Genomic DNA, 24,020 nt, shown 5'->3' with positions numbered 1-24,020 from the left:
CAACTGATTACATTTTGAAGCAGGGCAAAGAGGGATGGGGCAGGGCTGGCTTCTATATAACCCTCTCTCGAGAACTACCAAGGAGTCTGATGAGAACTACATCCTGGGACACATTCCAAGGCACCTAGCAACCTTCCACCTAGCCCTACCTCTCAAAGGCTCTACCATTTCCCAACAGCATCTCCCTGAGTACCGAGCCTCCAATCACAATGCAGCCTTGGAGGACACTCAAATCACACCCAAGCCATAGCAGAGGAGCACAAACATTCAAATCATGGCCTCAGATGACTGTGCTATTTGCTGGTTTTGCTACCCTAGAAACCTAAATGTGTCTCCAATGATGTGCATAAGAAATATCCAGAAGCAGAGTGGTAAGTTATGTGACTACAATATTGCAATAAAGTGTTCTCTAAAATGGTTGTGCCTGTTTATTACTCCTGCCAGCCATGTTTAAGACACATCTCTTATAATACTTTATCAGACATCCTACTTCCTATAATCTAGAAGGTGTAAAATGGCATCTGATTGGTTTTGATTTGAATTTTCCCGATTACTCCTAGGACTGAATTTATGTTTATTGGTGCTTCATATTCTCTCTTCTGTGAAATGCATGTTTGTATCTATGCTCAGCTTCTAATTAAGATCTCCTTTTTCCTCTTACTGATTTGCAAAAGTTCGTGGATTACCCCAAATAACTAATTCCTGGTTATTTGTAGGTGCCTCAACTGTCTTTCCAGCTTGTGACTTATCTTATCACTCTATATATTTTACTGAAGAGGCATTCTTAAATTTATCAATCTTTTCTGACTAGTACTTTTTTATCTTAAGAGATTCTCCCTTCCATGGTTAGAAAAGTCTTACATTTTATCCTAATTTTAAAAATCTTTGCCTTTAAATGATATTTTCATGGCATGAGGTAGGGATTCACTTTTTTCCCCACATGGATAACTATTTATACCAGCACTGCTTATACAGTGATCTCCAATACCCTTTCTTATGGTCATAAATCAGGAGCTTAAATATGCATGGGCTAAAGTCCAACACCCATAATGAAAACCCTACAAAAAATTGGAATAGAAGGTCTTTATCTCAATCTGATAGAAGCCATCTATGACAAACCCACAGCCAACATCATACTAAATGGACAAAAACCGAAAGCTTTCACCCTAAAATCAGGAACAAGACAAGGCTGCCCACTGTCACCACTCTTATTTAATATGGTTCTGGAAACATTAGCTAGAGCAATTAGACAAGAGAAAGAAATAGGAAAATAAAGAAATAAAAGAAATAAGGATAGAAAGGGAGAAGTTAAACTATCATTATTTGCAATTGAAATGATACTCTACATAGAAGACCCCAAAAACTCCACCAAATGACTTCTATATTTAATAGCCAAATTCAGTAAAGTAGCTGGATATAAAGTCAACGCTCAAAAATCAAAAGCCTTCTTCTACATGAACAACAAACTCACTGAGAGAGAAATTACGGAAACAGCACCTTTCACAATAACATTGAAAGAATGAAATACTTAGGAATCACTCGAATGAAGGAAGTAAACGATCTCTACATTGAAAACTACAGTACCTTGTAAATACAAATTGACAAGGATATTAGAAAATGTAAAGATATCCCTTGCTCTTGGGTAGGAAGAACCAATATAGTGAAAATGGCTAAGAGCTGGGGATTTGGCTTAGTGGCACCATGCCTGTCTCACAAGAGTTCGATATCCAATATCCCCCCAAAAAAGCCATACTTCCAAAATTATTATACAGATAGAATGCAATCCTAAGCAAAATCCCAGCAGCATATCTCAAAAAATTAGAGAAACACTTCTAAAATTCATTTGGAACCAGAAGAGACCTAGAATAGCAAAGGCAATTGTGGGCAATAGGGACAAAGCAGTTGGCATCACAATCCCTAACCCAAAATTATACTATAGAGATACCATAATAAAAACAGTATACTACTGGCAAAAAACAGACTCAAAGATCAATGGAACAGATTAAAAAATACAGAAACAACGCCAACACAGTTAGCCACCTTATATTTGATAAAGGGGCCAAACATGTCCAGTGGAAAGGCAGCCACTTTAATACGTGGTGCTACAAAAACTAGCTTTCTCTATGCCAAAGATTAGTACTATAGAATCATGTCTCTCATCATTCACTAAACTAAAATTGAAATGGAACAAGGATTTACATATTAAAACAGAAACACTAAATCTGCTGGAAGAGAGATTAGGGAGAACTCTTGAGGACACAGGGGTAGGCAAAGACTTTATGAACAAAACTCAGACTGCATGAGAAATAACAGAATCAACAACTGAGATCTCACTCTATTAAAAAGCTTTTGCACTGCAAAGAAATCACCAACAGAGTGAAGAAACAACCCACAGAATGGGAAAAAATTGTACCTAGTAGTCCCTTAGATGAAAGACTAATATCTAGAACATACAAAGAATGGAAAAAATCAGACCCCCAAAATTAAAAAACCCAATCCAAAAGTGGGCTACTGAAATTAATAGACAGACACTTCTCAAATAAAGAAGTACAAAACAGCAAATAAATATATGAAAAAATGTTCAACATCACTGGCCATCAAAGTGATGCAAATCAAAACAACACTGAGATATCATCTCACTCCAGAAAGAATGGCTAATATCAAGAAATCAACCAACAACAAATGCTTGTGGGGATGTAGGGAAAAAGGAACCCTTCTCCACTGTTGGTGGGAGTGCAGACTGGTGCAACCACTGTGGAAAACAGTGTGAGGATTCTTCAAAAAACTAGAATTAGAGTTCTCATTTGATACAGCTATTCCCCTTCTGGCTATCTTCCCAAAATAACTAAAAGTATCATACCACAACAATATACACACACCCGCGTTTATAGTGACATGGTTTGCAGTAGCTAAATCTTAGAAACAAACCAAATGCCCATCAATCAATGAATGGGTAAGGAAGACTGGAGTGGTGTTTCAATACAATGGAGTACTGTTCAGCATAAAAAAAGATAAACTTGAGACATTTACAGTTAAATGGATGCACCTTGAAGCTATACTCAAGTGAAATAAGTAGGACACACATGTATAAATATCTGGTGTGAGAAACTGAAAATGTAAATAGGGCCCAAAAGGCATAAAAGACAATGTGAAATTTTTAAAAAATCTTCAATAGAAGAGGGGACTAGAAGTGGGGAGGTGGAAAGGAATGAAGGAAGGAATAAGAAAAAATGAAGGAATAAATGAAAATGGATTTGTTATATAATTGATAATGAAAATTGATAAGGAAAGAATGTGAAAAGAAAAAATATGAGAAAAGGAAAAAATGGAAACAATGTCTTTGTAAATAGGGAAGGGTGAAGGGGGTAAAGGGAGGGCAGGGGTATGGGAAAAAAATGAGAACCAAGATATATCATGTAAAGGTACAAGATCCCAATGATGAATGTAACTGTACTGTATACTTAAAAAATACCAATTAAACAATGAAAAAGAAAGAAAAAAAAAAGAAAACAGGGCTTTTGTAAATAAAGAAGGGGAAGAGGGGTTAAAACGAGAGGAGGGGAACGGGAAAAAAAGGAATCAAGATATATCATGCAAAGGTACACATTCCCTATGATGAATGAGATCATTATGTAAATCTAAATTATACCAATAAAATTAAAAATAAAAAAATAAAAAGTATGTATGGCTATTTCTGGGCTTTCTTGTATCAAACCAAATTGTACATTTATAGTAACTCTTGTTATCCAATACAGTAAGGTGCACCTTGCTGGAGCTTCTCAACTATTCCTAGATCTTTACTCTTCATATAAATGTTAAATTCCATTTGTTAAACTCTTTTAAAATATGGTGCATGAAATGTTTTTTGAATCTTTAAAATTTTGTCTAGAAGGTATGCATTATAAAAAAAGTATTTTTTAGGGCTGGGGATTTAGCTCAATGGTTCCACTGCTTGCCTCACAAGCACAAGGACCTGAGTTCAATCCCCAGTACCAAAACATACAAAAAAGTATTTTTTAAAAATTTAATGACTCTCTTGTGTCCAGGTCAAACTATATTTCATGTTACTCAAGGACCTCTTATTCTGACCAGTGCTATTTTCCCACCCTATTACCCATTACTGATGAATGTAAAATTGCATCTCTAAGTAGGATGGTTTCCCCAGAGCTTTCCCATAGGTACAAATTTCAGTCCTCTATGACACCCTCATTTCTTTGCTTATATTATTTCCTCATACCCAACCACTCATCCTTCAAACTGATTCTACATCTTTCTTCAAACTACTTCCTTAAAACAACAAATGCACCAAAGGTAAGATTTTGGCTTATTACCTTTAAAGTTTACTTAATTTGATAGTTTGGTGTCCTTAATAATACCTTAGGGGAGGAGCTGGAGAAATATTTTTGATTAGTTCTTGTCAATGTTAACTGTATTTTTAGACTAGTCGCTATTGCCAACCTTTAGGTCTAACCACAAGGCCTTTTAGTTTTATATGTTGGCTCTCTGCTGTGCTTGATTTAGGCAGGCAACTATGATTAGGGAGCTACATGAGAAACTTACTCTTTAGAAAAGTTTATTTGAAAGTGACTTTTAAAACACAATTTGAAAATACCATCAACAGCAAAGTCAGCCTAATAACATGTTATTATAGTGGTTCACAATGTACAGTTTTTCATCTGTAGAGATGATAAAGAAACAACTGTTTGAACCATAATTAAATCCATTAGGCATAATATGAGGAATAATGTTTAAGTAACAGTTCAACAACTGCAATACCCCTGCTCCTCAAAATGGTTTTTATGCTTTATTTTATACATATATATATATATATATCTGCATATATTATATAGAAGATATATAATATATATCCAAATATATTTTTATTCCTATCTTCTTGATTAAAATAAAAACAAAAATCATAATGGATCAAATTAAATAATATTTAATTTGTAAGACAACTCAGGTCCAAACTAAGCTGCAATATTAAAATGACCAAAGGTCCAAATATAAATGAGATGAAACCAAAATTAACAACTATGGAACTTCAAAATATCTATAAAAGATCTATTAAATACAGAGACTTTTTGTCTTCTTTTAATTAAAGAATCCTTTTTGTACTAAAGAATTCCTTTCTGTCAACTATATGTTGTTGTAAGCTTGACATTCATGAGAAGAAAAGGTCAGCTACTTTTCAATTAATATGTTGGAAGTATGGCCCATCACTATTAGCCCATCAAGTTTCAGAGTTTAACAAGTCTGTTGGAGCTCTTTTTGTAACTTAACATTGAAGGTTGATTTTGATATTATTTAAAAATTTCTAATTAGGAAAGTGGTCTATGCTATACTCCGTGGATACTAAGTCAAATTATTTAAACTTTTTTAAATTCTAAAACTATTTGCTGCTACAGATCACATTTAGGATGTGGCAAAGAAAGAACAGAGCAAATAAATGAATAGATTATCCTTCAAGTTTCAGCCTCAACTCCAAATGTCATCAGCAAACTAGCAAACTAACTAGCAAAAAGGAGAGTACTCATCTAATTTTTCAGTAAATATATCTTTAGTGAGCAAGAGGGAGACTATGAAAAAAATGAATTTAAAAATAATCATCTATAGAAGTTGTGCCATTTCAGAAACTTAAAAAGCGCTAATGTCTTACAAAAAATATTCTAAAATGTGTAAGCCAATATCAGAAACCGAGTCATTAATGCATGATTTCTACAGCTTTATTGAAATGTAACTGATGCATAAAACTACTCATATTCAAAGAATACACTGTTATTGGTTTTGACTGAGATAAACACCTATGGAACAATTTCTAGAAGCAAGTTGATGAATATTTCTGTAACTTCCAAAAGTTTCTTTCTTCATTTCCTTTGTAATCCACAACTTTCTTCCCTAGTGCCTATTTCCATGCAACTATCAATCTACATTGTCATGTAATTAAATTTGCATTTTCTAGAGCTGTAAATAAGTGCAATTATACACTTTGTACCTTTTCTGGTCTCCTCTTTCATTTGGCATCATTATTTTAAGATTCATTCATATTATTATATCAGTGCTGAGGAGTGTTCTAGATATAGCAAACTCTGTTTTGCCATTCACCTTTTGTTGTATTTTGAGTTGTTGCCAGCTTTTGTATATATAAACAAAACTGCTATGAACATGGGTATATAAGGAGTAAGCAAAATATACAGTGACTAAATTTTTAAAATTTAAGGTCTGGAAAGTTAGCTCAGTGGTGCTGCTGCCTGCCTGAGTTCGATCCCCAGTACCAAAAAAAAAAAAAAAAATTAATATAGTAAAAGACACATTGTCCTTAATCCCTCTCAAAATACATTCCCTTGCTTCAAAAACACTTGTCCCATCATTTTTGCCACTTTTAAAAGTGGCAAATCTTTCATGTCCTTACAAGATGCAACAGAAAATACAGTATGGCGAATGCTGCTGCCAACCAAAAGAAAGGTTCATAAAAACCTTACAGTGTGGCCCTCGTTGCTTTTGCTGTCTTTTGCCACCTTGAATTGTTGACCCCTGCATGAGCCACCCTGCCTTGAAGCCAGCCAATTATGGACAAAAACTTTTATGAACTGTGAGTTAAATAACATAACCTTTCCCCCTTTAACATTGGGTATTGGGCATTTTGTCTCAGCAACAAGAGAAAAGTAACTAACAAAGAAGTTTGGTACAGAGAAGTGAGGTCGTTGCTGTGACATTACCTGGACATATGGCCCAAGAGCCTTTGGAACTGGCTTGTGGAAGAGCTAGGAAAGGTTCAGAGATGCTGGCTGAAGAAATAGGGATGGAACATATTAGGCTGCTCTGTATGGGAGAGTCTGGTCAGAGCTCAGAAGACCAGAAAACCAGTAAAGACCAGGCTCTGGAGGTTTCTGTTAGGAAGGACTACAATGGCTGCTGGACTCCAGATGATGTGTTGTGGTTTGGCAGAAAGTCTGCCTGCATTTTGTTCATGTCCAGGGACTGCCCAATACTGAGATTAAGGGTGACAGATTAATTGATCTCACAGAAGAAATTTCAAGGCAGGCTAATGTTGAGGCCATGGTGTGGCTGCTGTTGGGGCTTTTAGTCAGATCTATGTTCAGAATCAAGAGCAAAGAGCCCAGCAGAATGATTTTAAATGTTTTGAGTTTGACCAGAAAGAAAGCTCGAGTAAAGCTGTGGGCTGCAAAGAGAGAGCAGAGGAGATCTTAATTGCTGAGAAGGAACAGGGGAATAGAAAGACTGCCTGAGGACATCACAGAAAGTAGGATTCCACCCTCTGCAGCCTCAAAATTGCAAAAGTGAAAGAATTTGCCTTGAAAAGAGAGCTCCAGAGAACCGTGTTTCAGAATGCAGCGGCCTAGAGAATTTGTTCCTTGGAAGTGGATTCAGAGTGCTCCATGGTTCAGGCACTCGACCCCTGCAGCCAGGAGAGAGGGCAGACTGACTACTGCTCCAGCTGGCGGCAGACTTCAGCATCATGCATGTGGCGCCCTTCAGAATGGAAGTTGTGAGGTCAGGAAGGCTTCCAGATTTCAGAAGGCCTGGGAGGCCAGGCAGTGCGCCCCTGAGAGGGCAGTGTGTGAAGCTGAGGGTAAAGCTGAAGGTGCAGAGGGAATGCAAGAAGAATGGAGAAGCCAGGAGTGTGGATATTCTGAGGAAAACTGAGGGAGCTGATCTGGCCCAAGGGAGAAGCCATAGGAACTAAAACCACCAGAAATGCCTTGGGGCACAGCCAAACAAGCCCTTTGGAGTTTACAACTTGCCACAGACTGCTAGACATGCTAGAAGTGGAACTACGGCATGTAATGTTTGCCCTGCTGGATTTTGGACTTGCTTTAGTCCTGTTCCTTTGTATCCTCTTTTGTAACTTTTGGAATGGAAATGGAAATGTCTACTTTGTGCCATTGAATGTTGGAAGTGTTTAACTTTCTTTCCATTGGTACAGTGGCTTACAACTAAAAATTTGCCTGAAATCTGAGGAGACTTTGGACTTGGACTTTTCAGCAATAATGAAACTGTTAGGACTTTGGTAACTCTTGGAGATGGACTAAATGCTTTTTTGTACAAAAGTCTTTGGGGCGCCGGGGTGCAATGGTATAGGTGGTGTTTAGCTGTCCCCTCCAAAGCCTCACGCTTTAACAGAAGAGGCAGAGTCAAGAGTGTGTGACTGATTCATGGTGGAGCAAGGCCTGAGGGCACTAAGATTAAGGGCATGAGTGCTACCTGCCCTAAGTAGGCTGAATGAGACAAAAGGGACAGAAAGGCGCTATTAAGGCCCTTTGTTGCTTTTGCTGTCTTCCACCATCATGAATTATTGCCCCTCTGCCACATGCCAACCTGCCTTGGATGCAGCAAATTATGGACTGAAACCTCTACAAACTGAACTACGTAAACCTTTCCTTCTTTAAAACAAACAAACAATCCTTACAGTGTGTCCTCATCCACCTTATTCACCAGTTCTGGCATTGTGCAACTTCTGGCTCTTCCTCAAAGTCAAAATGACCATGAAAGGTAAACATTCTGAACAGATGCAGGACATCAAGGCAGCCAGGATAGCACAACTCAACAGGCTATCAATTGTTTCTGTTCTAATTTTATGATTTAGGTGTCTTTTTAAGAAATTTTCACATAACAGATGATCACAAAGATTTGATTTGCCTCTAAGTTTTCCTGTTAGAAGTTTCATAGCTTTCAATTTTGCATTTAGGTGTACAGACCAGTTTAATTTTTATTTATTTTTTTTTTAGAATTGTAAGGTATAGGGCAAGACTTACTGTTTTGCAAAACAATGTCTAATTCTTCAAAAGTAATGTTGAAAAGAATATCCATTCTCCATTGAACTGCTAGTCATCTTGGCTGAAAGTAAGTTACCATATCTATGTATGTATATTTTTTTATTCTGTATTCTGTACCACAGATTTTTTTTTTTTTTTTTTTTTTTTTTGGTACCAGGGATTGAACTCTGGTCCTTGTGTTTGCAAGGCAGGCCACCAAACCGCTGAGCTAAATCCCCAGCTGTACCACAGATCTTACACCAGCTTTTGATTTCATGTTCTCTCCATTGTATTTTTTCCTTTTTTATTTGTCTTTGATCTCTACATTCTTAATGCAGTTTACTTCATTGATATGAGATCTTTATCCTTTTCTAATATAGGCACTTTAACTATAAACATTGCTTTAGCTGCATTCCACAAATTTTGACTTTTTTTCTTATTTTTATTAATTTCAAACAAAATGTTTTATAATTTCTCTTCTGAGTTATTGGTGCATGATCATTTTAAATTGTTTCATTTCCACATGTGGGAGTTTTCAGATATCTTTTTTGTTATTGAATTCTACTTATATCTGTTACAATAAAAACATATTTTATATGACATGTTAAATATGTTTATATTTTAGCTGGAACATGGTCTATCTTGGTACACATTCCACACGCAGGAGAAAATAATATGTATTTTGTTGTTTGGGGGTAAAGTAGCCTGTAAATATTTGGTCAGGCCTTCTAATCCTTCCTGATCATGTGTTACTGTTCTATGATCACTGAGCGAGGAGTACTGATGTCTCTAACTATAATTGTGAATATATTTACTTCTAGTTCTATCAGTGTTTGCTCCCTGTATTTCAAGGCTGTTTTGTTAGGTGACCACATGCTTAGAATGTTTATTCTTGGCTAATAATGCCTTTATTATATAACCTCTCTTCATCTCTGGCAATGTTCCTTACACCAAAGCCAGTTGTGTCTGATAATATAGTCACTTCATCTTTCTTTTGACTAATGCTTATCTTGTGTATCTCAGCCCCAGGTATTTGGGAGGCTTAGATGAGATTTGAGTCCAGGAATTGAAGAGCAGCATGGGAAACATAGGGAAGCCCCAGAAGGAGGGGAGGGGAGGATAGGTTTTAGTTTAGATTGGGTTTTTTACATACAATTGGATTTTTTTTTTTTTTTTTTTTTGGGTACCAGGGATCAAACTCAGGACCTTGCACTTATGAGGCAGGCTCCACTGAGCTAAATCCCCAGCCCTTGACATTCTTCTTTTAATTAGTATGCTTAAGGCAATTCTGTTCATTAAAGTTATGTTTTGATTAAAATCGTTACCTTTCTAGCTATTTTCTATTTGTTCTGTTTCTTTTGTACCTTTTTCTGCTTGCATTTGGATAAAGTACTTTTTATAATTCCATTTTATCCACCCTAATGTCTTATTAATTGTATTTTTAAATGTTAGTAATTGTTTTTAAATTTTGAATGCTCAGCTTTAACTACTCTCAACTTACCTTCAAATAATAAACCATTGGCAGGGGTATCATAATTCCCAACTTGAAACTATATTACAAAGCCATTGTTATAAAAACAGCATGGTACTAGAAAAAAAAAACAAAACTGAGGCCCAGTGGAATAGATTAGAAGATGCAGAAACAACTTCAAACATACTCAGCTACCTCATCTTTGACAAAGGAGCCCACCAAACTCACTGGAGAAAAGATAGCCTCTTTAATAAACGGCATTGGAAAACCTGGATTTCAACTTGCCAAAGATTAAAACTAGACCCCTATCTTTCACCATGCACTAAATTAAAATTCAAGTGGATTAAAGATCTAAATATTAAAACAGAAATACTAAACTTTCTGGAAGATAAGTTAGGCAGAATTCTTGAAGACATTAGGATAGGAAAAGACTTTATGAACAAATTCTCAGTAGCATGGGAACTAGCACAAAGAATAACTGGGATCTCATCTTTAAAAAAAAAAGCTTCTGCACTACAAGAGAAACCAAAAGGGCTAAGAGACAACTTACAGTGTGGGAAAAAATTTTTTTGTATGTGGGAAACAATTTTTTTTTTTTTGGTACCGGGGATCGAACTCGGGTCCTTGTGCTTGCAAGGCAGGCCACCGAACCGTTGAGCTAAATCCCCAGCCCCTGGGAAAAGATTTTTACCAGCAGTTCCTCAGACAAACGTCTACTATCTAGAACATATAAAGAACTCAAAAAAAAAAAAAAATCAGACCCCCAAATAGAAAGACCCAATTTAAAAGTGGGAATATGAAATGAATAGGCAATTCTCAGACAAATAAGTAAAAGCAGCAAATAAACATGAAAAAATGTTCAACATCCTGGTCTTTCAAAAGATGCAGATGAAAACAACATTGAGATTCCACCTCACCCCAGAAAGAATGGCTGCTATCAAGAAATCAACCAAAAACAAATGCTGGCAGGATTGTAGGAAGAAAGGAACCCTTCTTCATCATTTGTAGGTGTGCAAACTGGTATAACCACTGTGGAAAGCAATATGGAGATACCTTAGACAACTAGGATTAGAAGTCCCATTTGACCCAGATATCATTCTGCTGAGTATCTTCCCAAAAGAATTAAAAGAATCATATCACAGCAATATATGCTCACCCATACTTATAGTGGCACAGTTTATAATAGCTGTAACTTGGAAACAGCCCAATTGCCCATCAACTGGAGACTGGTTAAAGAAGATGTGGTGTTTTCTTAAAATATAAAATGGAATATTACTCAGCCATAAAGAATGAGAAACTAGAGACATTTATAGCTAAGTGGATGCACATTGAAGCCATACTCTTAAGTGAAATTAATAAGACACACGTGTAAATACCAAATAGTTTCTCTGGTATGAAAAACTAAAAATGTAAATAAGAATCAAAATGTATAACTGATGTTGTGTAATAGGAATAAAGGTCTAAAAGAGTAGGGGAAGTGGGAGGGGTAGGGGAAAGGTAAGAATGCAAAAGAAAAATATGAGAAAAGGAAAAACAGGGAAATAATATCATTGTAAACAGGGAAGGGTGGAGGGGGTGAAGGGAGGGCTGGGGAAAAAGTAAGAACCAAGATACATCATACAAAGGTGCAAGATCCCAAAGTAACTGCACTGTATACCTAAAATGTACCAATAAACTTAAAAGAGAAAAATACAATTTTTCATACCATGTTAAGAATTTTATAATAGTGTACTCTCAATATAGCCTCATTTAAAATTATTGTTGCCATATATATATTTACACTTGCTACATAACCATAATTTATTGCTATTATTTAGCCAATTGTCTTTTAGAATGATTAAAAATAACAGTATTTTCTATATTTTATTTTTATCTTAACTATTTTCAGAGATCTTCATTTCTTTGAAGAGGTGAGTTTCCATCTGGCATTCTATTAGTTCCACTTGAAGAATTTCATGTTACATGTATTGTAGTACAGTTGCTGTTAATGAACTCTTGGCTTCTTTTTGGAAAAGATGTTACCTTTTGAATGTTATTTTAACTGATGTAGAATTCTTGATTGATGGTTTTGTTAATTTCAGCACTTTAAAGGTGTCACTCCATTGACTTATTGCATATATATAGCAGGCTGTTTATATGTAATGAGTATTTTTTTCCTTTTACATCCTTCAAGAGTTTCTTTAGTTTTCAACAGTTTACATATCATGTTATTTGAATTTTTAAGTTTTTGCTCTGGGCTTTCTGAGCTTGGCAAATTTCATGGTTTGATGTCTGAAAATTTTCATCAGTTATTTCTTTAAAGCACATCATCTGTCCTTATGTGTCCCTGTTCTCCTTATGAAACCCATTTTACCAACCCCCTTACATGGCATCTGTGTTTATGTAACTTTGTACTCTTTTTTTATTGGTTTTTTGAGATTAGGTCTTACCATGTAGTTGAGATTGACCGGGAACTCACTATGTAGCCCAGGGTGGTCTTGAACTCACAGCATTCATCCTGCCTCAGCCTCCCGAATGCTGGAATTACAGGTGTGTGCCACCATATCTGGCTCACTTGTACTCTTTATACCTTAATTTGTCTACTTCCTGTTTACCTATCTTCAAATGATTAATGTGTCAAGGGATTCTTCATCTCTGCTATTATTTTTAAATTTCTAACTCTGATTTTACATGTTCTTATGGCTTCCATCTCTCTACTGAAATTCATCTGCCCAGCTGTATTGTCCACTTACTCCATTAGACCTTTTAACATATTAATCATGGGCATTTAAATTTTCCTATTCAGTAGTACCACCATCTGGACTCTGTTGATTGCTTTGTCTCTTGACACAGGAGTTGATTTTCCTTGATTTTCTTTTACTTAATTTATAAATTATTAAATGTGGGGCATTATGCATACATAGGACAGTAAAGAATGAAATAAAAATATTAGAAATGAACATGTGTCACCTTCTGACAGTATTTTGCAGGGCTGTTTTTCTGTTCAGGGTTGTTAGTCTGGTCAGTTCATCTTATTTAGGTTTACGCAGTTGTTCAAATTATCTCAAGAATTACTTGTGCTTAAATTGAAGGCTGATTTTTTTCCTTAATGTTCCTGCCCTGCCCTGCCCTTCTCCATCTCGTCCCCCTCCTTCAGAGGCAGGCTGCAGCTGCAGGTTACTGCCTGCTAGTTTGCTGTGGAGCAAGAGGTTCTCTGCTGTCCTAGTTTAGCCTCGGCTTTAGACAAGGCCAGTGTCACTGGGTCTTGGCAACTGGACTTTCTCCTATTCCTCCCCTAGTGACAGGGTATGTTTAATGCTGCGAACCAAAATTACTTCCTGTTCCTCCACTAGGAATAGAGTTGTTCTATTTTCTCTCCCTCTGGTCAAAACAAGTCTTCATCCATGCTCTAAGATTTGCTATTCCATCACCTGCTCCCTACCCCACGCCAATTATGGCACTTGTTCTACAGGGCAGGAGGATTCCGGCAGAGCTTTGTGATTTCCTCATAGTGCTCACCTCCTCAGGTCCATGCCACCAAGGAAATATTTCCCAGTTCTCCTCCCCTGAATTTAATTCTCTTCTTTAAGCACTCAAAGAGGACCATGGAGCAAACTCCTTGTTAGCAGCTCTCAGGGGTTCTTATGCTATCCCACGCGTAGCTTTTCGCAATTCATTAAAAATTTCACTAAAATTTTCAAACCTGTTTATAGGGAGTGTGGATCTCTTTCTTTGCTCTGACAGAGGTGAGGCAGTATTTGCATCTTGTCTTTCCTTGGAAGATCTTGGTTTTCCTTGCATTTTAGGCTTTTTGGCTACAGTGCAACTTCAGTTTAGGAAAAATTAAGAGTTTGTAGCTCATACACTTTTCCCCCTTGCTTTTGCATGTGTATGGTACCGGAGATTAAACCCAGGCCTTTCCACTCAGCTACATCCCTAACCCTTTGAAAGATTTTTGTTCTTTGCTTTTGAAATTTTGAGACAGGGTCTCAGTCCTTAAATTTCTCAAGCTGGGTTAAAAATTACAATCTTCCTACCTCAGCCTCCTAGAATGCTGGGATTAGAGGCATGTGCCACCATGCCCAGCTTTTCCTTATTTTAAGGAAATGAATATGAAAGAAGTGGATATGTTGTTGCTTTTGAGCTTCACAAGCTACCTTTGGAATTGATATGGAAACACAGTCATGCTGAAACATTCTTGAAGAACAAAATAATGAAAAATAAGTTATTAGAGCAAAACCAAATAAACCAATGAAACAGAGAGCCCAGAAATAGACTCAGAAAAAGATATTTAATTCACGTTGAAGGTAGTACCACAGAACAGTAGGGGGCAGTCTCAGTGGGTCTGAGGTTCCATTGTTCTGAAATGAAAGCTATTTACAAAACTAAAGAATGTCAAAAGCTGGATTGGATGATGTGTGACCACAACTGATACCGAACAGGCTCACCCTAAATTAGATGAACTTGCCCACTCAAGTCCAGTGCAGAGATAGACAGCTTTAGTTTTCCATGTAGACTGCTTTAGAAGCCTTAGAATTTGGCCAAAATCAAAGACAGCAGGATTGGGGATTTAACTCAGTGGTGCCTGCCTTGCAAGCGCAAGGTCCTGTGTTCTATCCCTGGTACAAAAACTAAATAAATAAATAGGACATGCAGAAGGCACTGGGAAGAATTTCCTGGTATGGAGTGAAAAAAGGAAATTTTCTTTCCTTTTTCATAGAAGAATGCTATTTCTTTACATTCAGTGAAAATGTGAAGAATGAGAAGTGTTATCTCTTAACAGACTAGCTGTGCTTGGAAGACAGTTCCTCGTTTCTTTGAGACAGGGTCTTACTAAATTATCCGGCTGGCCTTGAACTTGAAATCCTTCTGCCTCAGCCTCCTGAGTAACAGAGATTACAGGCATGCACTTTGCAATCCTTGGATCTTAAGCAGGACTGATATATACTCCAATCACCTTTTTAAACATTTTTATATTTTTAGTGGTTTTCCCCAACACATCTGGGAACACTAGCCAAGTGAAAGTTGAGAATCTTTTTGCTAAGTCATGTATGTATAAGAAAAAACTACCCCATTTCCCTATTAGATGTATTAAATCATGACACACAACTTAAAAATACCTCTGAAGCTTACACAGATCATTCTTTTCCAAACTTTGGTTCAATGAGTTTTGCTCATTTATATTGTCACCTTCCTAAAAAGACAATAAAAACACAAATAAGTATCTGAAACTTTAAGTCATTATTTTCTTCTCAGTGATAAATGATAATACTGTGTTCACAAAAGATTTTCCTCATGATATGAATTAGTTCGGATAATGTGGTCTGAATAATTTCAGTTCACATGCAGCAGTACATGTTTAATTATACTTTTATTTTTTATTTTGAGATAACTGCAGATTTACATTTAATTGTAAGGAACAACACACACAGAGACCCCACGTGCCCTTACCACAATTGCCTTCAATGGTAACATCTTTGAAAACTGTAGTACCATATCACAACCAAAACACTAACATCAAAAGTCATGATATAGAATATTTCCATCATCACAAGTTTCCCTCATGTTGTTTTTTCTAACTACACTCAATTCCCTCCATCCCCATCTCTCCTTAATACAGTTACTACTAATCTGTTCTCCATTTCTATAATCTTGTCTTTCAAGATTGTTACATATATGGAATTATATAGTACATAATCTTTTTCTAATTGAGTCTATTGGTACATTTTAGGCATACAGTACAGTTACATTCATTATTGGGATCTTGTACCTTTATATGACAGGTCTTGGCTCAATTTTTTCCCCTTGTCCCTGTCCTCCCTTCACCCCCTCCTCCCCTCACCATTTACAAACACTTTATTTCCATTTTTTCATTTTCTCCTATTTTTTTCTTTTCCCTTACTGCCTTTCCCCTACCCTTCCCACTTTCCCTACATCTTTAGCCCTTTTCTTCCTATTTCACATTGTCAATTATCTCATTAAGATCTTATGTACTATTATAGTTTTTCACACCAGAGAAATTATTTGGTATTTACACATGTGTGACTTATTTCAATTAGGAGTATATCCTTAATATGTATCCCTTTTCCTATGAATGAATCTAATTTCTAATTCTTTATGGCTGAGTAGTATTCCATTTTATAGAAAAACCACATCTTCTTTATCCAGTTTCCAACTGATGGGCAAATGGGCTGGTTCCAAGTTTTAGCTATTACAAACTGTGCCGCTATAAACATAGGTGCACATATATCATTGTGATATGATTCTTTCAATTCTTTTGGAAAGGTACCCAGCAGAGGGATGGCTGGGTCAAAGGGAACCTCTAGTCCCAGCTCTCTGAGGTATCTCCATATCGATTTCCATTGTACATAATCCTTTGGGATTAGCCTTTTCATTCAGAGACATTCTCTGGAATCCATTTAAATTGTTGCATGTGTCCATGATTTGTATTCTTAATTGTGGAGAAGTATTTCATGGTATTGGTATATATTAGTTACCTTTTCATCACTGGGACAAAGGAAATGACACTCACAATTTAAAGGAAGAGAAGATTATTTGCCTCAGTTCCAGTGCGATCAGTCCATGGTTGGCTGGCTCCAAGGCAGAAACAGGATTGTGGAAGGTAAAAGGTAAAAGTAGAGGACAAATGTTCACTCCAATGACAGCTGATAAGCCGAGAGAAGGGGGCGGGGCTGGGAACAAGAATGTACCCTTTCAGGTCATGCTCCCAGTGATCCACCTCCAACCACGCTACACCTTCTAACAGCACACATCAATGAATCGATCGATCGATCAACTGATGAGTACAATGCCTCATTTTCTGATCACCTTCCAAAAGCTCCACCCCTGAACACCCCTGACACTTCTACAGGACATTTCAGATCTAAACCATAACAAGATGTATCACCATTTGTTTAACTGTTCACAAATGAAAGAAAATTTGGGTTGTTTTTGGCTATTACATGTAAAACTGCTGCAAAAATCCCTGTAAGGGTTTTTATGTGAAAATATAATGATGTGCAACTCTTTGTGTAACTTTCTGCCTGATAACTACAGAGCACAGGACATCAAAAGATTTGCCAAAGGTCATAGATTACTTCCTTATAACTGAGAATTAACTAATAACTCACTCTTATCACTACTTGCAGCTTTTATAACTATTGCCTGACCTTGCAAAGTCCTTAACTCTAAGTTTCCTTGAGACAAGACACATGTTTTTCAAAGTCTGTTCTTTAAAATATGAACTCTATGAAATTCTCCTAAGACGAGGTGAATTTTATGACTACAGTGAATTTTAATCCCTCTTTTCAAATTAACAAATGCAAATTAATGTTAGGGAAGAATCCAATATCTAACTTTCCAAGTTCACATCCCAGCTTTCTCACTTGGTATGCCAGAGACTTTATACTTCCATTTCCTCACCTACAAAAATGAATACAGTAATAGTACCTAACTTGTGTGATCAGAAGATTATAAAGACACATATAAAGCAGTTGATAAATGTTATTATTTATTATTACTGCCATCATAATCCAAAGCATCATCAAAATCATCATGATCTTGTTAAATACACATGTCCAAGCTCCACCCCTGGAAATTCAGACAATAAATCTGAGTAGAATCTGGTATAAATGAAGAATTTTTTTGGGGGGGTACTGGGGATTCAACTCGGGACCTTGCGCTTGCAAGGCAGGTGGCGGAACCACTGAGCTAAATCCCCGGCCCCAAGAAGAAGTTCTTTATTAAGACCATATTATCCAGGATAGTATTAGAGACAGGACTCAAATTCAGAACAAATTGCCTGATAGGGAGTTGTCACATAAATGTCCATACACAAAGTCAGTAAATTCTTTAAATGACCAACTCTGTGGTCCCCCCAAAGAATACAATTGTCTTACAAAGTGGGATAGTAACATCACAAAATCATGATTCCTCAAGAGGTACTTCAATAAAATAAAATACAACTAAGTGCGGCTGTTAACATATCAGCTTTCAAAAAATTCCTAAATACAGCAGTTAGCATTTATACATGAAAATTTTATTTCTAAGTCACAGCATAGCATATCAAATCTGAAAATGAGACATTATTTCCTTAGAGATGAAAGAAAAAAATCATGATTGTTATTATTTCTTCAGGTTCCTCCATCATACTGCTCATTTCTGAAGGTCCTCTCATTATCAAGTACCAGGTTAATCTCCAGGGGACTTGGGAATCATTCTGGAGGCGGTGGCAATCTTCTGACCACTTCTATGGCAATCCTCAGGTAAGCTTGGGCCTGGAAAAGGGCAAGACTCATTTGCTCTATGTGTTTTCCCCACAGACACCAAGTGACTTGTGAACTGTATGTCATGGTCGCCAGCTGTGTTGGGTAGCAGGTGAGAGGAGGAAATGCAGTCATGAGAAGATGATGCTATGTGCACTGCAGGTGGAGCAGGGCAGAAAGGACTTTAGATTATCTGAAGGGTAATTATTTGGAAGAAGGCTTTCTGAAAAAACATTCAGTACCAGAAAATACTGTTTTTTAAACTCTATTCCTTGTATTAGCAAACTAGCAACCCAGTACAGTTGCAGAAAAATTATACCTTCCTCCTCTGACAAACTGATATACTGAATTAGATAATGCCAAAACTTCTTTGGCATAGCATTAGTCATTTTGAGGAGGATTATTTACTACCACCCTCTGGTTTATCTTTAAAATGTACTTTCTTGGGCTGGGGATTTAGCTCAGTGGTTCTGCTGCCTGCTTTGCAAGTATAAGGTCCCGAGTTTGATCCTCAGTCCAAAAAAAAAAATATATATATATACTTTCTTCTTTCCTCCTGAGAATAGTTTGCAGTACAATCACTGAGCACTCACAGACTTTCACGTTGTAAATTCCGGCTATCAGGCAAGAATTTCTGCTTCAGTCATTGCACTCTTGATCTCTGGGTTCCCCAGTGCAGTGAATTACTAAGAATAGCTCCCATGCCCCAGAGCAGGCCACAGACTATCCCAATGCCCACATGTCCACATTACAACAGTGATTATGATATTTATGTTTTAAGAATTCTCTTAAGTAATTTCAATACAAATACTATTTATTTCCCCTACCTCTTACATAAAAAACAATTATAAGACACAATAGTAAGAATTTCCAAGACCATTAATTTCTACATTGATACACCTTTTTACATACTGCTATCGCTATTAATGATGACAGTCAAAATTTACTGAGCACTTAATATTTGCCAAGTATTTCCTTTTATCTGCACAGTTACCCATAGGGTTAAATTCTGCTATTGTCACCTTGTAGACAAGGAAAAGACCCGGAAAGGTGAAGTCTGTTCAAAGCATCATTACCAGTAGGTAATGAGCTGGGCTTTGAACCAAAGCTAACTAACTCTTACTTTGCACAAAAAAGAGAGATATCTGAGGTCTGTTTGCTGACTTGATGAAGTGGATTTAAGAGTGTTTCAAACATTTTCATTTTTAAAGACTATTCCAAGCCCTCACAGCTGAACCACATTTTATTTTATCAAGTGTTAAAATTTCATTTTAAAAGTTCTTCAAAAAGCTCTAAAAATGTGAATAAGGCCTTAATTTTTTTTAACTGGATGCCTACAATAGCAAGTACTCCACACAAAGTGATCTCAAATATGTAAAACAAGCATCATTAGATCAACTCAGATAAAGAAACCAAGAGTTATTTGTTCAAGATCATGAAGTCAGAACTCTGGAAGACAAAAAGATCTGGGACTAACTGACTCTAATTTGAGAAGTTTTTTTTTTGTTTTGTTTTGTTTTGTTTTGTTTGGTACCGGGGATCAAACTCAAGTCCTTACGCTTGTGAGGCAGGAGGTGGAACCACTGAGCTATATTCTCGGCTAGGTCCAACTGACTCTAAAGCCAAGCTCATTCTACTATACCATATATTAAGCAGTGAATTCATAAGAAATTCTAACCATAATGCATAGTCTAGAACGGTTTCACTATTGTAGTTGATAGGAACAACAGTTTTTGCCTAAAACTGGAAATGAATTATACTTATAAAGAAATGTTTCTCTCATATCTAATGAGCTAGTTTTTACCCATGCATCTTTATAAACAGATTTTTCTCATAGTAGTTTTCTAAGTATTTATGTCTAATATTTTGTGATGAAAATTCAAAGTTCACTAAACAAGCTGAGGCAAGGACATCACTTTGTAATTTCTTAGTACTTATCCACATTAAATTAAGGACATAAACCTATCAGAATAACAAAAAATTGTGAGTGATTACAGAATAATCAAATGTGCCACATTTAACTTTTGCTTTTCAATGGAATACCTGTAATATATTTCCAGTATATCACACTCAAGGTAATTGGCTGTCATTTGCTGAGAAATCACTGAAAGTGTTTAAACAGTTTTAATTTCTATAAAACTGTTGAGACTTGATTTTTTTAGCCAATGCTATATCATTTCAGCAAATATATGTTGGTTCTTAATGCATGCAAATGCATGTGACAGAATGATATAAAATGGAAGAGGAACTTCGCATTGTTGAAGAGTTGGGGCCTTGAAGTCAGCCAAATTTGGAATCTTGTACTCACTACTTGTTTGCAAAAGGGCCTTGGACAAGTTACTTAACCATTCTTGGCTCATTTTATACCTAAAAAATGGTTAACATAACAGTGTCTACCTTCAAGTTTTTAAGGAGTTATACAACTGCTTTCTTTGTACCAGCACTTCTTATGCCTTATTCTCACCTGAGGAATAATTAAATTAAATCATTCCTTTTGTTTAAACTATATCTAGGAAACATGCGACACATATGAGGTATATTTGAAAAATATGGTGAATATTTAAAATTTTTAGTATTTATTACATCCCAATGTTGACTGCAACTGTATTGTATACCTAAAAAGTGCCAATAAACTTAATGAAAAAAAATTTTTACAGGAAAAGATATATTGTTAAACTCTACATAGACCAACACCCCTCCCCCTTCTTTTTTTAAGGCCACATAGAGGAATAGATAATACAGCTGGACCATATTTGTTTGCTCTGTCATTGATTAATAAGCAACAGGGATCAATGGTAACCAAAGTGCAAGAGATTTTATGGAAGTTTCCTTTTATTTTCACATTTGAAGCTCAAATTTATCATACATAGCCATTTCATATTAAAACACTGAAGTGATAATTTAGAAATTATAAAATAAAATTTCCACTTAAATTTGAAAGTCTTTTTGAGGAGTATCATATAGCACACATCTTTCTGTATGCTAACATCTTTACTTAATAAAAATGATCAAACCACAAAATTACCAATCATGAGTCCAATACTTGTGTCTCAATCAAAGGGAAAAATAGTTTTAGTCTAATCAACAATTAAAATCCAGCCCGCATGAAACAATTCTATTAACTTAATAGTTCTCAGTGTCTACTTTCTCACTTTTCCTCTATTGCATCTCTGGCTGCTATACGACTCACATTTAAAGTTTCACTTCATCCTGCTTCCTAAGTATTGCAAAGTTCCTTCCCATTTGCTGGGTAACTATAAACTTGCTTGTGCTTTTTAACTGGTACTACCAGATCTTCCAACATTTCCAAGATGTCTCAAAAATTCACCACAATTCATAGCTTTAAGTTTACCACCACCTTTCTAGTGTTTGCTTTTCTGAAAGTTAAATGTTATTGAGAAAGTTAAATCTCTAATGCCTAAATTTCATGGGCCAAAAAAGAGAGTTCTGACATGGTTTTGGAGGAAGTAATGGAACACAGAAAAAGAGAATGTGGAGTTAGAAGGAAGACAAACAGCAAAAAATAAAACTTGTGCTGATTAGTAATTTTGTCTCTGACCCAGTCCCTAAAGGCAAACAATAAAAAGCAAGTTCCAGCCCCAGTACCAAAAAAAAAAAAAAAAAAAAAAAGCGTCAGGCTAAGAGGCCTACAACTAATTTTATAGATTCTATCCTATCCTATCAGAAATTAATGCTGTCAAATTAATGCTATCTTCATGTGGGTAGAATGGACAGTGGGCTTCCACAGATACTACAGGATCTATTAATAGGGGTGTGACTGCCTTCTTCAAGAGAGGTTCCATTTAGTTTGTAAGGGAACAGAGAAGAAAATTCTTAGCAGACAAACCATCACAAAACTAACTTGAAGGATCTTGATTCCAGTAATGAATCACAGTTTCCTGACATTTTTAATGTTGAAGCTTGGAATTCTACTCTCATTTCACAACTCAAATTCTGCTATTCTAAATTTTAAATTCCATCAAGAGTGACATTTACTTCAGGCTGTGTAAGGGGAAAGGCATAAGTTCACTCAGTCTTTTAATAAACAAAAGAAAAATATTCAGTGTCATATCTTAGGAAATTTCAGAAGGTAGTAAGTATAGTTGCATTTGTCATTTTTGAAAATATTTTCACAGCATCTCATTTAATCTTCTTTATTATGATATTAATTCATAGATGGAGAAAAAGTTCAAGGAGTTAGGAAAATTGCTTCAAGTTAACATATAGGAAGTGGAAAATTTGGTAATGAAATTATGCTGGCTCAGATTCAGTGCTTTTCTTTCCATGTAGAGATCCCCTTTTGAGAATCTAATAAAGCTCTTGTCCAATTCCCCAGAAAAATGCACCTTCATCAATTCTGCATATAATTTTAGGATACTCTCAGACTCAGGTTAAGATCATCAGTGTTATGCCCTGAGGCTATACATATCAGGAGAACCTGAGGAGCAGAGTCTTCTCAGTTTCTTCTTTAGACTGCTGTGATATTATGAAAAGGAGCTGAACTAAAAACCAGTTTATATACACAATACACAGACACTGAACTAACCTTGCAACTATTGGGAAATGAAGCAATACTACACTGGGAAGAGAATGGATGGGCTGTGTTATCAGAGCTGGAGGTGAAACTGGCTTTAGTTCTATCTTGAACAAGTTTCCTTAATGGAAATGAAGCTGTACTTATTCACCTGAAAAATATGTAGATCATTATATCTACAAAGATGCTGAGAATCAAGTAAGATAATGTATTCAGTCCATCTACCAATTTTGCCAATCTTTTTGAAGAAGTTGTAGTATAGGAATTTTACATGGTACCCAGAAGGTGATATAACGGAAAGAGGCCAACATTTGAAAAGAAAAGACTTGTGCCCTCCTGGCAAGCACAGGTCCTGAGTTGGATCCCCAGTACCAGGAAAAAAAAAAAAAGCAAAAGGGAAAGATTTGTTCTTTATCGCATCTTAATTAATAGTCTGCAATTCTGGGAAAATTATTTAACTTCCTGAACCTCAGTTTCCTCATTTGTCATATGAAGGCCATCTACATAATGCACTAAGTTGTTGTGAAGATAGAAATAATGTAAGTAAAATGTTTGGCAGTGTCTGCTATACTGTAATCACCATTATTAGGAAAATGATCAATAATAATGAATGTCTATAATTTAAAACTGGAAGTAACATCTTCCATGGAAAGAGAATTAAGTACAAAGCAATATTTCCCTTTTCCTTTTCATGGCCATGTCTAACTCTTAAAATTGATCATGTCTTCATATTTAAAGCTGATGATGTAGGTGAAATTCTCACAATTTTTTGCAGAAAGCTTTTGCAGAAAGTGCTAAGCTGTCCTATGACTCTCAGAAACGACACGCAGCCACAGAAATGGGTCTAATATTTATGCAAATGTCAGATTATAAAAACATGTAATTCAAAAAAAATCAACAAACATCACGGTCTAGAGTTTAAAATATTATCTATAGATTATTGTTATATGTGATATATCATATATGTGCCATATGTATATGATATATATATATAT

At 36.0% G+C, this 24,020-nt stretch overlaps 1 protein-coding gene across 10 annotated transcripts in view; it reads right to left on the bottom strand.

Annotated features, from left to right (window-relative positions):
* The window catches only part of Nubpl (nucleotide binding protein like), a 332,275-nt gene that overhangs the window by 4,385 nt on the left and 303,870 nt on the right, over positions 1 to 24,020 (bottom strand). For 8 of the 10 annotated variants that reach the window (XM_010633575.3, XM_010633577.3, XM_033765123.1 and 5 more), the window contains one exon: positions 16,527 to 18,503. The exons of 1 other annotated variant lie outside the window; for it this stretch is intronic. In XM_010633575.3, coding sequence (XP_010631877.1) covers positions 18,441 to 18,503 — 63 coding nt within the window. In that variant the 3' untranslated portion in view covers positions 16,527 to 18,440. Of the gene's footprint in view, positions 1 to 16,526; positions 18,504 to 18,534; positions 18,648 to 24,020 lie in introns of those variants that run through there. One more of the 10 variants, XM_010633574.3, reaches the window with a different exon arrangement.

Source organism: Fukomys damarensis, unplaced genomic scaffold, assembly GCF_012274545.1.
Source record: "Fukomys damarensis isolate Sample0158 unplaced genomic scaffold, DMR_v1.0_HiC HiC_scaffold_17, whole genome shotgun sequence".
NCBI lineage: Eukaryota > Metazoa > Chordata > Mammalia > Rodentia > Bathyergidae > Fukomys > Fukomys damarensis.
This window is presented reverse-complemented; position numbering and strand designations above follow the sequence as displayed.